This window comes from Enoplosus armatus, chromosome 8 (assembly GCF_043641665.1).
Source record: "Enoplosus armatus isolate fEnoArm2 chromosome 8, fEnoArm2.hap1, whole genome shotgun sequence".
Lineage (NCBI taxonomy): Eukaryota > Metazoa > Chordata > Actinopteri > Centrarchiformes > Enoplosidae > Enoplosus > Enoplosus armatus.
In genome coordinates, this window is record NC_092187.1 from 18,123,060 (window position 1) to 18,137,742 (window position 14,683).

Sequence of the window (14,683 nt, forward strand, 5' to 3'; positions counted from 1 at the left end):
ACATACAAAAGCAACACACACGCCAGCAGGATCATGCCTAGTAAAATTTGCAGCGGGCTATTGGCATTGAGATAAACAACACTGAAAATACTTGATTTGATGAATTCGATGTGACATCATATTTTACTTCATGAAACGACTCGCACCGCAAATCTCTACATGGTAAAGGGGTGCTGCAATGCACACTGCAGCAATCATGTGTATGCAAATCTGTGTGTGCTTCAAAGAAAAATGGCTTTTTCCTCTATGGCACAGTTCCATTTAGTGCTCCCTAGCCTCTCCTCTGCTTGAGTGGAAAAATGGATCAAATGGATGAAAGATGTTTCCACTTCTTCTCTATAAGAAGGAGCAGGCGTCGACGAAGAATATTCTACCCTCTTAGCTATAACAGAACAGAGTTGTGCCCTTCAATGCAGTATCATTTGTCTCTATTTTCTCCATCCAGTGGCTATCACATCCGACTCAGCATTTCCACACACCCTCCTCTGAGAAGACAAGCCCTCCTCCAGGGATTTTCTGGCCAGAGATGAGATTACAGTTAAGGTAGAAGACCGAAGCTATTCAAACGTCTGGACCAAAATGTTGTCAGTTGCTGGGTAGAAACCAAACCACTAAGATGCTTTTTTTTATTTAACAGAGTCGTTATACTAGAGCATGTCAACCACAAGTGCTTTATAGTCAAAGCTAGCATCAGCCAGCAAGAAGCTATTGAAAAGTATTTTCATTTGAACCGCTCACATCTTTACAAGTCCTGTCAACTCAATGATGGTCTTGATTTAAAGAAAATGCCACCTATGCTTTCACTGTGGCTGAAATGAGTGCGTGTACAGTGTTTACATTGTTACATACCTAATATGGTGGTCATCAGTAATGAGGATGAGAATGTATGAAGCTATATAAAGCCTCTCTGACTGGCAGCAAATTCAAGCTCATACATGTTGCCTGTCACATAGCTGAGATGGTGTTATTACGCTCTGCTTCTGTTCCGTAAATTCTTTTCATCATAGATACCAACAATGTTGTTGTTGTGAGGTGCTGTAGCACGATGAGGCCAAGTCTTTTATCACCGTCCCACTGAGTGTCTTTATTCTGCTTTTCCATTTCATTTTCGTCTGTTCATCTCATTCGGGGAAAACAAACTTTCTCAAGTTCAATCTTCACCAACCAGCGCCTCCGATTTTACACACATATGTGCACCTGCACCTGCTTGCACACAAACAGACATACGCAAATACTGTGATGTGTAAAGAAACAAACAAAGAACACATCCCCGATTCCACACTTATTTTCTTAAAACACAACAGGAACTGTCAAATTGCTGTCGCTAAACTTTGTGATTTACCAAACTATGAATAATTTGTGCATAAATTGAGGGAAGGGATAATGAGAAATGCCACGCTTCTGTGATGAGAGGAAATGGAACGCAGCAGTGGCCAATCAGCTCATGAAGATTGGAAATAGAATCAACAACCTCACCTGACATAAGAAACACGCGGGGATGAAAAACCTGACTGGAGAGTCAATAAGTTTTCATGGCTCTGGTGTGTGACCAGCTGTAAATGAAGGGGTAGGGGCTTCAGTGTGGACGTGGGGACATGAGCCGCTAAAGATAAGATGCACTGCCTCCTTAGCCGTCTCTCCTTGCTGGGGGGGGGGGGGGGGGGGGGGTTCTGTTTCTCTGTTCTCTCCCGAGCTTTGAAGCTCTAAAGCCTCTGATCTGTAATCTATTTCTTGCCTCCTATGCTGTCCAGTGCGCGTCTGCTCATGAGCAGGACAATGTGACACCACTGCAGCCAACGCACAGTGGGAAAGGTGGCCTGTCTTTTGGAACAGGCAGACTATGCTAATGTAAATTCATTAAAGAACTTGGTTCTGGTGTGACAGTTAAATATTAGCCGGCTGCTGTGCAAGGCTTGTCATTTTGTCCAGATTACCCCTGCCACAGCCATCTAAAGCGTATGCATTTATAAACACAAAGCAAATGTTTCACAGCGGGGTGTACTGACGTTTTTCTTACTGAGTGCCTTTTCATTTACCACTGGGCGAAGCCAACTACTTTATCATGTGGAAGGCATGGGCCACAAGCTGAAGGATCAACACTGCTGAGAGTTAAGTGGATGCAGATTTTGTTAGGTGGTGTTGGTTGGTCAGCAGTGGTTCTGAAAAGCACCCAGTGAAAACACCCAGACAATATTATAACAATCTCTTTTTGCTCCCATGCCCTCTCTCTTTCTCCCCCACAACCCGGGGGTGTCTGCCCGGGAGGCACGTCAGCGTGTATCTCCCTACGGTCCGTCTCCCTGCCACCGTGGCAAATCAATTCTTAATAAACCATCTGAAGGCTTCCTCTGCGATACCTTTCATTTCCCCTCCTCAAAGCTGCAGGGCAAATTAGCCTGCCAAGAGGATGAGAGGGAGCAAGCGGCAGAAGAAAGAGAGAGGGGAATGAAAAAAAAAAACAACCCAACACCTACAATTAAATTAACAAATCACTGTTCTTAATTAATCGGGGATTTACAAGCAGAACTGTGGGTTTGAGACGTGACTGACATGGCTAGTGCTCCCTGCATCTGCTTGTGTTAGTGCTGCTGTGGTGGGGAAGCAGAGAGAGGTACACGAAAAGAGGAGAGGCAGATGAAAGCTTAATAAAAACTCTCCGCAGAGCCCCCTGAGCAGAATAGCTAGGCTGTTGTAGACCTCTACTCCTCCTCCCCTCCTTTCTTTGGTTTCCTCTTCCTCCCACTCGCCTATATCCTCGTCATTCCTCTCTTACTTAGTTGTACTCCCCTCCCACTCCGACTATTTCTATCCCTTGCCTATTCCCCCTTATCCACTCTCTAGCTTTCGCTGGTTCTGAAACCTATGTTTGCTAATGAGGTGTGATTGACAGCTGGATTACACCACCACTTTGTGATCCTTTCATTTCCGCGTTTAGGATAATCACCCCCCAGACCGGGGCCTTGCCTCCTGCCGATAGGGGCAGTCAACAATGTATGTGCGTGCTTGTGTGTGTGCACGTATAAAAGCCCATGGATGTGCAATATTTAATTGTGTGTGACTAACCTTTCTCAAAGCCCTGTTCATAGGAGGGCAATAAAACTTTCATTATCTCCACTGTACACTGAGGCCAACAATATGCCAATCATCATGCAAGACCACCAACACTCTGCTACATAGTTGAATGGTACAGACTGCACCCATCTTTCTGTCCATCCAAGTCCAATCTGCCTTTTTACCAACCTGTCTGCAGCTCCTCATCCTTTTTGTACACCAGAGATGAGCAAACACTGTCTTCTCTTCTGAGTGTGGCTTCTCCTCTAGCCCTTCTCCTCCTCCTCCTCCTCCTTCTCTGTCTCTCCTCCCTCCCTCCTCTCTCCCCTTCCCTTCTTTCCTCCGCTCCCTCACAGGAGCTTGTTCCCTCGGCGGCCGCAGGATTCACTTTGTTTTTGATCATTCTCAGATTCAGAGCTAGACAACTTATCTGCCTCTCTACATTCTCCCAGGCCCAGAGGAGGAAAGCGGGGCCTTTTATTACCCTCGCTCTTTGCCTCTTCCTCTGATGTGCTGCAAAAGACAATAGACGGATAGGGAGAAGGAGAAGAAAGGGATTCTGGCCAGTGTGCTTTTATAAGCGTGTTGGTCCCAAGGCTTAAAACGGCTGGCTCTATAGCCTACATTTAGTCATGGAGTTTGACCAATAGTATTACAAGGCCTCTTTAGCCTTACAGACAGAGAAATGCTGCAGTGCTACATACCAATCATCAGAGTTGTATAGAATATCAGCAAAAGCATGATTACAGTTCTCCACAGCAGTCATCCACTGTATGTAGTTATGAATATTGTGCATGTCTTCGTAGGGCTTGCTTCTTCTTCTGTAGAATCAAACGTCAAGGCATGTACTTAAATGCAACAACTAATTACTGTTTACATTCAGATTGTAAAGAATCTGAATCTGCTGATAAAGTATTTGGCACAAAATAACTGAACTTTTTGGACACCAAAGTGGAATAGTCATCATCAATTTATAAGTGCATGTATTCATTGCTCAATGGAGTGCAAATGTTAACTGAGTAATTGAGTCTGTGCAAGTTATCAAAACTCCATGACAACCGTTGCCACAGCTACAATGATCCATCTATGACAATTTTCCTAATTTATTGTGAAAGAGGTACACCACTGAGTTTCACACTTAAAACGGGATTTCTTTTGAACATCCCTTGCTGCCTTCTCAATACCAAAAAAAAACAAAGATTTGGCCCATCATCTACACTGTGACGTCATGCCGACATAAAAAAACTAATGAATGAGACCACACAAACAGCAGTTTAGAAGTGACTGCTTCTCTGTAACCTTGTTTGAAAATTGAAAGTTCTGATATGTACAGTATAACTCAGTAAATACAGTACAACATCAGCCTCCACTTCAATGACAGTGATGAAGATTCAACGAGCCTGTTTTAGAATTGTAATCTAATGTTCAAAACGTGTTCTCTTATGAAGCTTCCACAACTCTGCCTGTAGCCTTTTTTTGTGCTACTTACCGTGTTCATTGATTTTTGGCTATGTACCAGCATGCTTTGCAATACTACACACAAATGAAAATATATGAGATGCCCACATGGAATGATCCGACACGAACACACTCACGCATAGAGGCCTATTAATCCTTCGCATCAATATCATTTCACATTTTTAAACATAGAATGAATGGTTAAAGTTGAGCTATGCATTCGAGATCAAAGATCAGAGCACAATGTACTCTAATCTTCTGAACAGTTGCTCATTTCTCTGCTGCAGTAAAACAACAAAACAATGTGGTGGGTAAACTACATTGAACAGCATCATATTTATCAAATAAAGACTCTCAACATAACATGTAGTGTTGAAACAACTAGTCAATTAATAATTAGTCAATCAACAGAAAATGAATTGACAACCATTTTGATAATTAATTAATCTTTTGAGTGAAATATCAAGCAAAATATTAACTGATTCAGCCTTCTAAAAGGTGAGGATTGCTGTTATCTATTTCATATTTATATCACTTATATATTTAATGTTTTTGGTTATTTGAAAACATCAGTTTGGGCTAACAAAACTTGTGATGGTAACTTTTCACCTTCCTGACATTTTATATATTTAAAAAGATCCAGTTTGTTAATTGGAACAATAGCTGACAGATTCTTAAACAACAGTTGGTGATAGTTGTAGCCCTAAATAATGAACTCAATTGCGCCTGCAACCAACCCTGCCAAAATGTCCTTGAGCAACAATTCAACCACAACCTCAAAGGGCCTAACGAGCCAGCTAACTCTGCCCCAAGCCACAGGGAGATATAAGGATTCCCCCTTTGGGGAAATCAATAAAGTCCATCAAAAAAGCCAACATCTATCTTGACACGAATCATCGGACACTGTTTGCAAACACCAAAGTTCCTCTGGAAGCGCCTTTGTTATCCCCGTATTAGCTTTTAGCCTGTTGAATAACGTAGGCCCACACACCATGGGACTCGTCATTGTCTTCTGATTAATTAACATTACTGACACTCTGTTTGTCGACCCCCGACTCCTCTATCCTTTTCTCCCACTGTCCCCAGTGTTCCTGCATGGCTTCCTTGTTCAGAGGCGATGATTCGGCTGCATGCTGAACTTAAGAACTTAATGGGGAACATTCACAGGGAGTTCAGGACACAATTAGTGATTACCAGACAACCATGTCTTCTGAGGGCTTCCATCCTTCGTTTCATCCTCCCTTAACAAAGACGAGGGATCTTCAAGCAAAAGGAATAGCATATGAGGATGTAATGCTCTTGGATTTGTCCTGCCCACATTCTCAGAGAGATCATACACTTCTGCTGGTTGATTAGAAAAGTGTGAGAAGTGGACAGAAGCCTCTTTAATTAACAATAACGATCTGATCTCAGTTTGGGGAAACTAGGCAGGGAGGAGAGATAATTGAGGACAGGGTTAGAGGTGAGAAAGCTGAACCATTTTTCTTTTACATCACTGTTATGAGGAGCTTTCATAACAATGTCTGTAAATGAGCTTTTAGTCCACTTCTCTTTCATCATGTTTTGTTACAAAAAAAACTGGAGTTAAAGATTTTTGAGGCGAAAAGGAGAATTGTCCCAACTGAGCTCATGCATTTTTAATTTGCTCGGCGTTTAACTGAAATTGAAGGTTGAAGTAAGACCAAAAAAGTCTTCAACTGTAAATTGGTGTCACCCATGTCTCTTCCACTACCACTGCCTGTCTTTATCACAACAATCAAAATAAAAAGTGATGGAGCCCGGATAGCTGAATCATCACTTTATTGGTTGCCTTCACAGTGGCTTTCTAACTTAATTAATTAGGTTTTAATTAAAATGCTACCAGAGACAAACAGAGGAAGTGGAGGAGTCAGAAGTAAGTGCGCAGGAGGAGGACACCACAGTGTTTGGGTCCAGGCCAAGGCTCGACTGGAGTAGTGGGCGGCCTGGGAGGGAGGGGAAATCTGGATCCCATTTGTTTTAGAGTGCCATAATGGGTTTTTGTGTGTCTTTGTATGTGTGTGTGTTTGCATGAATGTGAAATAACAGCGAGCAGCACCATATATGATAATGTGCAAGCTGCTTTAGGGTACAGAGCCTTATCTTATATTTCCTCTTCTACCCTGTTGAGAGGAAAGTGTTTCTCTCCCTCCACTCCATCCTCTATTTCACCCTCCCTCTGACAGTAGCCTAGCTGAAGGACATGGTCAGTGTGACTCTCGAGCAAAGAGAAAACAGCCTTGTAGGCTTATCGTTATCCTGCTGGTGTAATCCCTGTCCACCACATCCCAGCAAAAGAACAGCCCTGGGAGCGCCTTGCATCGCTCTTGCTCCTCATGACAAACTATTTTACCAAAGACAGCAGGGACACCTTACAACAGCCACTGTGGAGTCTTAATCTGACACCACCAATGAAAAAAAACATCCTAACCTCATACAAAATGTGCATGTGTGTGTGTGTGTGAGTGAGTGTGAGTGTGAGTGTGAGAGAGAGAGAGAGAGCTAGTATTGTCCCCTTGTCATCGTACAGCCTTCACAGCCCATACACACCATCTGTGCATTAAAGAGCTTGAATCCAAGCAAAGTATTTAAACGGGTTTAATGTCTTCAGGAGGGCCATAACCTTGGTCCTGTAGGACCCCAGAAGGCCCATCATACCAAGGCAGGAGGTCTCTTAATGTACCAAGCAGATGACAAGGATGCAGAGTTCACACACACTGCAGAGTAACTCAATCTGCAGGAAGTCTCCCACATTTGTTCATCCACTCTCCCCCTCCCTCCCTGTCTCCTTTGTCCCTCCTCTCAAAACAAAGGGAGAAGATGTCAAAAATCTCATTAAAAAATAATGGCCTCCACCTGCTTTCTTTCTTTTCTCATTCTCTCCTGCTTGCCTTTCTAATGACCAGCTTGGAAAAACCTGGAGGATACCCGCTATGCACAGAGCGCCGGACAACTACCTCAGTGCACACGCAGCACATTCAACCACAAAACGTACACACCAAGCACACAAAAGCACATAAGTGTTCCACAGCACGGGTTCCCAAGCCTAACAGTATTAATCAAAAGGAACTCCTGCAGGTGTAACGCCTGCCCCCCCCCCTTGCTTATCTCATAAACCACTCATGTCTAGACCTTAACAGGGAAAGAAACGCTCAACCATGTGGCTAAATCATCTATATGAGCCTCTCTGGAAAATCCACACACAAGTCTTTAAAACTATTGGACACATACATCAGGCCTAAGGTTACACATTAAGTAAATAAGTGTTCAACTGGCTATTTGTAACAGCTCCCTGAGGTCAGATTAGCCTTTGGCCTGAAGAGCATAAACCAGCACCTCAGTATGTCTGTAGCGTCTTCACCGCTTCACATGCGTTTCTCTAATTAATAACCATGGAAAACGGATGTGTCTGTGCCTGTCTCCATGACTGAGTATCCTCACAAACATGAAGCATAAACCATGTAATATTTCAAACAGATGGCGGAGCGAAAATAAGGATTTGTGTTTTTATTTTGCATTATAACAGAGATTAGATGGTTATAAGTGAGGGGGGTTGCAGAAACAAAACATGAATGATTCAGAACAACGAAAAGAGTAAATCAAAGAGAGATATGACTTTACAAAAGATTAGAGTAAAGTAAGACACCATGATTCAAAACTAATAATGAGAGGAAACAATGAGAGTGATTTAGGCAGAAACAGCAAGAAACAAAGGAGGCTACATTCCAACAATGTCTAATCTCCATGAGGACGCCTGTCTGCTATCGACCCAGATAACACTGCAGGCTGTGTATCATGAGATTTGGGGCAAAAGGTAAACAGGAAATCAAAACAATGTAATTCCGTTTGAGGGTAAAGGGAAAGAGAAAATTGATGTATTGTCCATCCCTATAGAGCGTGTGAAAAGAAATGGCATCTTTTATTCAGGCTCCTATGAGTCACTCCTTGAAGCGGACTTCTGTCCCCACATCAGTAGCACTCAGAACCACTGAAGAGTGTGTGTCAGCTCTGATTTTGTGTCGAAGGGGATGGTAACTTTATTCTAATTATTGGTGTATTATTAATATCTGTGGCAGAGGATCCAGGTTATTTGTGATATTGAGCCATTTTTTGCTATGTGAAAATACTTATGCGCATTAAACTGGGGGTGAAATTGATACTTACTGTATATCAACTTCTGCGCTTCAAGTTGCAAAATGATGTTACAGAATACAAAGCCTACAGCAAAGTAACAGCCTGCCTATTGGATTTTGAAAAAGCACCTAAAGCCTCAAAAGAAAGCTCACCAACCAAGGCAAGAGAGACTCATCACCCGGGGCCTTCTGGATGCCCACTGGAGGAGATTTTTGGAAATATTATCCTGGAGAAAATTACAGCTCTGAACAATTTCTTTTATTCAGAAGGCAAAGCTCTCTGATCCATTTCTCCTGTTTTCTGGTTATCCTCCTAGTGGGCAACAGCCAGAATATGCCTTGGACTTTGTTTGGGTTACTGGTGGTTTTGGGCAGTCCTCACTTTCTGTATGTGTGATTGTGGCTGTGTTTGTCTGAGTGTGTGTGTGTGTGTGTGTGTGTGTGTGTGTGTGTGTGTGTGTGTGTGTGTGTGTGTGTGTAAGAGGGTGAGAGAGTGTGTATATGTGAGTATGTAAGGGTGAGAGAGAGATAAATAGTGCTTACAGTGCATCAGTAAATGTATTTATGAGTGCAATAGCAATCCTGAGCCCGGCCAGGAGGGTTAAGGACAGATATGGTCACCTCAGTACACACATTCAGGCCATTCATTCTGGCTGATGAGTTACTAGAGGGATCTAAGTCTCAGAAAGGAGCCAAGCATCAGTGGAGTTTCTAAAAACAAAGTGATGACTGCAGAGAAAATCTCTAGTTCCCTCTGAGAAGCTACACTGTGGACGTCAGCATCGATATAGCTCAGGTACTGACATGTCCAAAAGAAGCACATCCACACATCAGAACTGACCAAATCTGTCTTTCAATTCCCCTTTCTCTCTCTATCTCTCTCTCTCTCACACACACACACACACTCAGACAAACACAGCCACAATCACACATACAGAAAGTGAGGACTGCCCAAAACCACCAGTAACCCAAACAAAGTCCAAGGTCAGCAGAGTGGGCTCACTGAGCTGAAACCACCATCCCTGGCTTTCATTACCAGGAACAGAATCAGCAGAGGGATGCAGGGACACATGGGATGAGGTTACGTTAGCTGTCTCTGTTTATCTGAGTGAGTCTGGCCAGGGCCCAACTCATACTCTCTCTTGTCTGTGGGATGCAAAACACTCCAAACATCGTGACAGCGTCTATTGTTGATCTGAATATCAAACCTTCAAATCATTTTAACAACTGACTGTACTTTTCTACACCCACTGGAAATTTGTTATATAGATTTAAGGAAACTGTGGTTTGAGAGTGAATGCTAATAGTGAGTTAAAATGGTAATCAATTTGCTGCTAAAATGTAAATAAATACATTGTCTGAACCAACATCATTGATACTCAGCAAGTCAAATTTTAAAATAAATGTCCACTTTACAATCCCCTTTTTAATCTACCAGCACAAACTAAGCCGTTTTTATGTGTTTCAGCCATTAACTTTGGTAACTGGCAGGGGTTTCCAGATGAATAGAGGGCAAATCAATTCACTCTGCAGGAACAATGTAGGGTGTAGAATTTATACTTATAAGTTATTGCACACACTGTGTTTATCAATGAAACCCCTCAGTTGGCCAGAACACCAAGAACGTTCAGGAAGTGATCTGAATGAGCATCACTGCTCATTAAAAGGAAGATTAATCAAAACCAAAGCCATGGGAAGCTGAAAATGACTCATGAGAAGGCTGAAAATAAAAATGACTAACAAAGCAGAACATTTTTTACACAAAGACGCAATAATAAAACTAAATATCTTTCATACACTTTGGACAATATATCTAAGATTGTACCATAAAAAAAAAAGATTTGGCCTTGGCTTTGTTCTCAACTTTGATGTTATTATTAATATTTGATGTTGTGGTTTCACTAGTACACTAGTCTTTTACATTTTAGGCAATTTGGTACTTCAGAGTGACTCAAAATGATAAAATGTGAAATCTAACACCCTCCTCCTCTCTACTGACCTCCTGTCTAGACCCAGGCATCCTCCCCATCATCACCAAGGTCCTAGTTCTGTCCTTCCCATTATTCCCCCGGTGGCTAACGTGAATATATATATGTTTGTGTGTGTGTGCGTGAATGAGGGTGTGCATGAGTGGGTGTCATTACTCCTTCCCCCATCTGACGGTTTTGGGTTAAACAATGTTATTATTAAAGCCTTTCCAGAGTAGCTTCCTGCCTCCCTCCAGTGACACCCTTAACAACTATAAATCAACTGCCTGAGCCCTGTAAATCACATACGATGTGTGTCTGTGTGTGTGTGTGTGTGTGTATGTGTATATGTGGATATGTGTGTTACTGGCCACTGCAGCTGTGTTCTCAGACGCACATTGAGACGACATTGCAGCTGTGAGTGTGTCACGGCAAAGATGAGAACATGTTACTTTAACAGGATCCTTTTAAACAGCACAGAGGAAGCACATGATAAATGTTAAATTAGAGCATATGCTTTGAATGTGATTTAAGGGAGCACGGTAAATTAATTACAAGTCTGTATGTTTTATGAGTGGAGACTGACATGGTTTATTTGGCCTGATAACACAGGACTTTTGTGTGGCTTACGTTAGAAAAGAATGTGTGCAGCAAAATCAAACTAAAGCATCAACTGTTGGTGGTAAATTGAATTCTGAATGCTGAAAACAACCCTGTTAGACCACTAAAGATTAGTCTATGTCTGAAAGGAGACACAGAGACAATTTCATCTCCCTGAGACCAAAACAGATAAATAATGCTCTCTGAAATAAATGGCTCCCGTGCAGCCGTGATGGCTCATTCTGTGGTTGTTTGTGATTGTGTTGACACCCCCTGCTGGGCTGAAGACATCACTACCACACAGAGAGCAAGCTCACTATCAGCGACAATGTCCCATATCCAATCCCAAGCAACAATACACTGAAGTTAATGAAATACTAAAATCAAGCCGAGTTTCCCCCAGACTTATATCACTCCAGCGAAGGACAAACACAAATATAAACACAAGAGAGAAAACAACCCAAAACATAACATACTGAATCGTATTGTACTGTATATCCTTAATCTACAACGCCTGTGTGTGTCTGTGTGCACGCACACACTCAAGAGAGAGAGTCTAGACAGCTGTATCCCCGGCAGGTCTCTCACTGTTAAGGAGAGTGAGAAATATATACTGTGCAGCTGCCGAAGACACAGTCGACCCACAAAAGAGCTATTGTGCGCCCACAGCAAAACAATACAGCTTAGCTGAGCTATGAGAAAAAACCATTGGGATCAATAGAGAATTGCAATTAGCCCACATTGGCAGGAGCAGTGCCAGATTAGACACAGGATGTCGATTCCATTTCCTGCACTATCGGGCCCTCAAACTTGGTTGGCTCACTGTGTAATTGGAGCAACACACACACAACTGGGTAAGACGTTAGAGTGTGAAGGTGATAGTACATAAGATTATAGTGATGAAGATAGTTTTAATAATAATAATAATAATAATGTTGAAGAGGTTGAGCAATGTCAAAAAAACTCAATAAAATAGCACACGTACCCTAAAAAGTAACAGACCGATTTGGAGTAATAAAGCATCTCCTTATTTTTGTTTAAAAATGTTAAAAACATGTTTGTGTGGTGCTTCGTCTGAAGCCCTCCGTTACTACATTACAACAGCAGACCAATGTACTGACTTTACAGCCCTGACTTGCTCCTGATGAGGTCACTTCTGAAAGTCACCAGCTTCAAACACATGCATCAGAATTCAACCTTTTACTTTTTCATAATTTTTCCAGATGCATAAGTGCTACTTCAATAATCTAAAGATTACATGGCATGACATTGAAAGACAACTTAGTCACCACGCAAATTCCCTTTCACTGGCCTCAATGCAGAGAGGGAGTTCTTTGACTCGCACTCTAAATCTTCTTTACAAAACATAAAAGAACTGACTAGCCAATTAAAGGTCTTACCTTTAGGTATGCCCTGGCCTTGAAGTACATCCCTTGAAATCAACACAGAGTAGAAGCTTTGTGAGAAGCCAGCTCGGCAGGGACCTTTGGAAGCATGCTCCCCATTATTCCTCTGGAAAGAAGAGAATACAATGTAAGACATCGATAAACATGGATTCCATTGATTTCTAGCTTCTCTTTGGCCCAGAGCCTTGGAGAATAGCAGCATATAGCACAGCAGTTAGTGGAAATTTATTCAACAAGTTTACCAACTATATGCTCCTGGTAGGCACAGGCTGATTAAACACACACACTGAGACAATGGCTGATAAAATGTGCTGAGTAACTCGCCCATAATGAAATGAGGACCATTTTTAAGTATTGTGCTCTGGGTTAAGTGAGACACACAGCATACACACACTAAAAGAAAACTGCATGAATGCAGCAAATTTCTTTCTCACTCCTGACTAAGGAGGAACTGAGCCGTGCTTGTGTGCGAGATGTGCGTGTGCACTACTCAAATGGTGTGCAGAAAACTTTGCACCCAACATTTAGTGCTCACTGTTGGTTAAATTGAACGATCTGACCCACTAGAGCCACTACAGCGTACAAGTAAATGTGCGCGGGCACACTCAAACACACACACACACGCAAACACACACACACGCACGCACACACCGGTGCCAAGGCTGGCTGGAGTCTCAATGAAGAGGAGGTATAACGCACTAGGTACTCTGCTCTTGGGAGGGAAAAAACGCAGGAGTAAAATGTCTAAGTGTAATTTTCCTAAATGTAGCCTACACAATGTGAGAGCAATGTCTTTAGCCAGATTCAGCTGAGCCACTTGGTGCGCAATGAAGAGTAGCCCACCAGCGCCGACTTAATTCAGCTCTTATTGATTAAATGGCGACAAAAGGTTGAAAAGCACCTTATAACTATAACAAAAAAAAAAGTTTAACTGCTTGTAGGCCAGGCAAGCCAAGGAATGTGCTGCTAAAATAAGCGAGATGACTAAGTGAGTTTGATGGGAAGAAAGGGATCACCCTGGGTGATTAAATTGTGCAGTCATTTTAACTTGTGTAGGATATTGCAGCCCAGTGATGAACGTGATGAAGCGATCCGGAGAAAACCTGACGAGGATCAGAGCGGACAACACTGGGCCGTTAACTCTTACTTTCTTCTTTATTTTTTCTCTTACACAGCGAAATTCATTGGGGAACCAATTAGCGTACTTGTTGGGAAATAACGACCGGCGCTGCGCTGCTGCTGCAGCACACTGGACTGACACTGGACTCCATCCGACTACATGACTTTATTCAAGCTTGTGCGCTACAGCTTTGAAACCCTGCACATTGAAACGCTGCGTCTTGTACTCTCACAACTCCTTTACACATCATCAGCTGTACTAAAAAAAAACAGAGACATCTCACCCAGAATGTGTCAAGAAGAAGGGCTGCTGTCAGGACCAGAGCGAAGTCAGTTCTCATCGTGGCGAGCAAGCGAGCCAGGGCTGCCTAAACGAGGAACCAGAAAGAGGGTCGATTCGTAATTCTTCTCCAGTAATTGTGTAATTCCCCCCCTTTCTTGGTCAGACTGTTCGTTACGTCCCTCCTTGTGCTCCGTGAGTGTGCTGCAGCTCTGCCCCGAGTTTCCCCGGCTCTCTCATCTGCAGGTGAGCGCTCCGCTCAGCACCAAAGCGCAGCCAGCGTCACTCTCCAACCCCTCCTATCACCCGGTGCAGGAAAACTCCACACACGCACTTAAAGAAACACTCGTTGGCGCTTTGGATCAAACAACCACACCTCTGACGTCTTTCCGAGGACCCCGACACTGTAATCCCTCTGCGCTGGCGACCTAAAGGGTTTCGCAGTTTTATGGTTGCAAATGAAAAGGTCGGCAAACCGTGATTCGAGTCTCTATGGCCAAATGTGTGGCAAACTCGTTAACCATCCGCCATCAAACTTCCAACACTGCTTTACAAGCACGTAGCTTCAACATCTGATATGTACATTATTAGATTCCGACTGTTAACTAATCGAGCAGACGTGCGCAGCATTTCAAAATTTTAATATCTGCT

At 42.8% G+C, this 14,683-nt stretch overlaps 1 protein-coding gene across 1 annotated transcript in view; it reads right to left on the reverse strand.

Moving 5' to 3' along the window:
* Window positions 1–14,093, reverse strand: part of LOC139288519 (cadherin-4-like) — a 207,182-nt gene extending 193,089 nt beyond the window's left edge. Inside the window, exons 1-2 of the mRNA XM_070909829.1 lie at window positions 14,037–14,093; window positions 12,628–12,739 (exon numbers count right to left, since the gene is read on the reverse strand). Coding sequence (XP_070765930.1) covers window positions 12,628–12,739; window positions 14,037–14,093 — 169 coding nt within the window. The remainder of the gene's footprint in view (window positions 1–12,627; window positions 12,740–14,036) is intronic.
* Window positions 14,094–14,683: the final 590 nt, after the last annotated feature.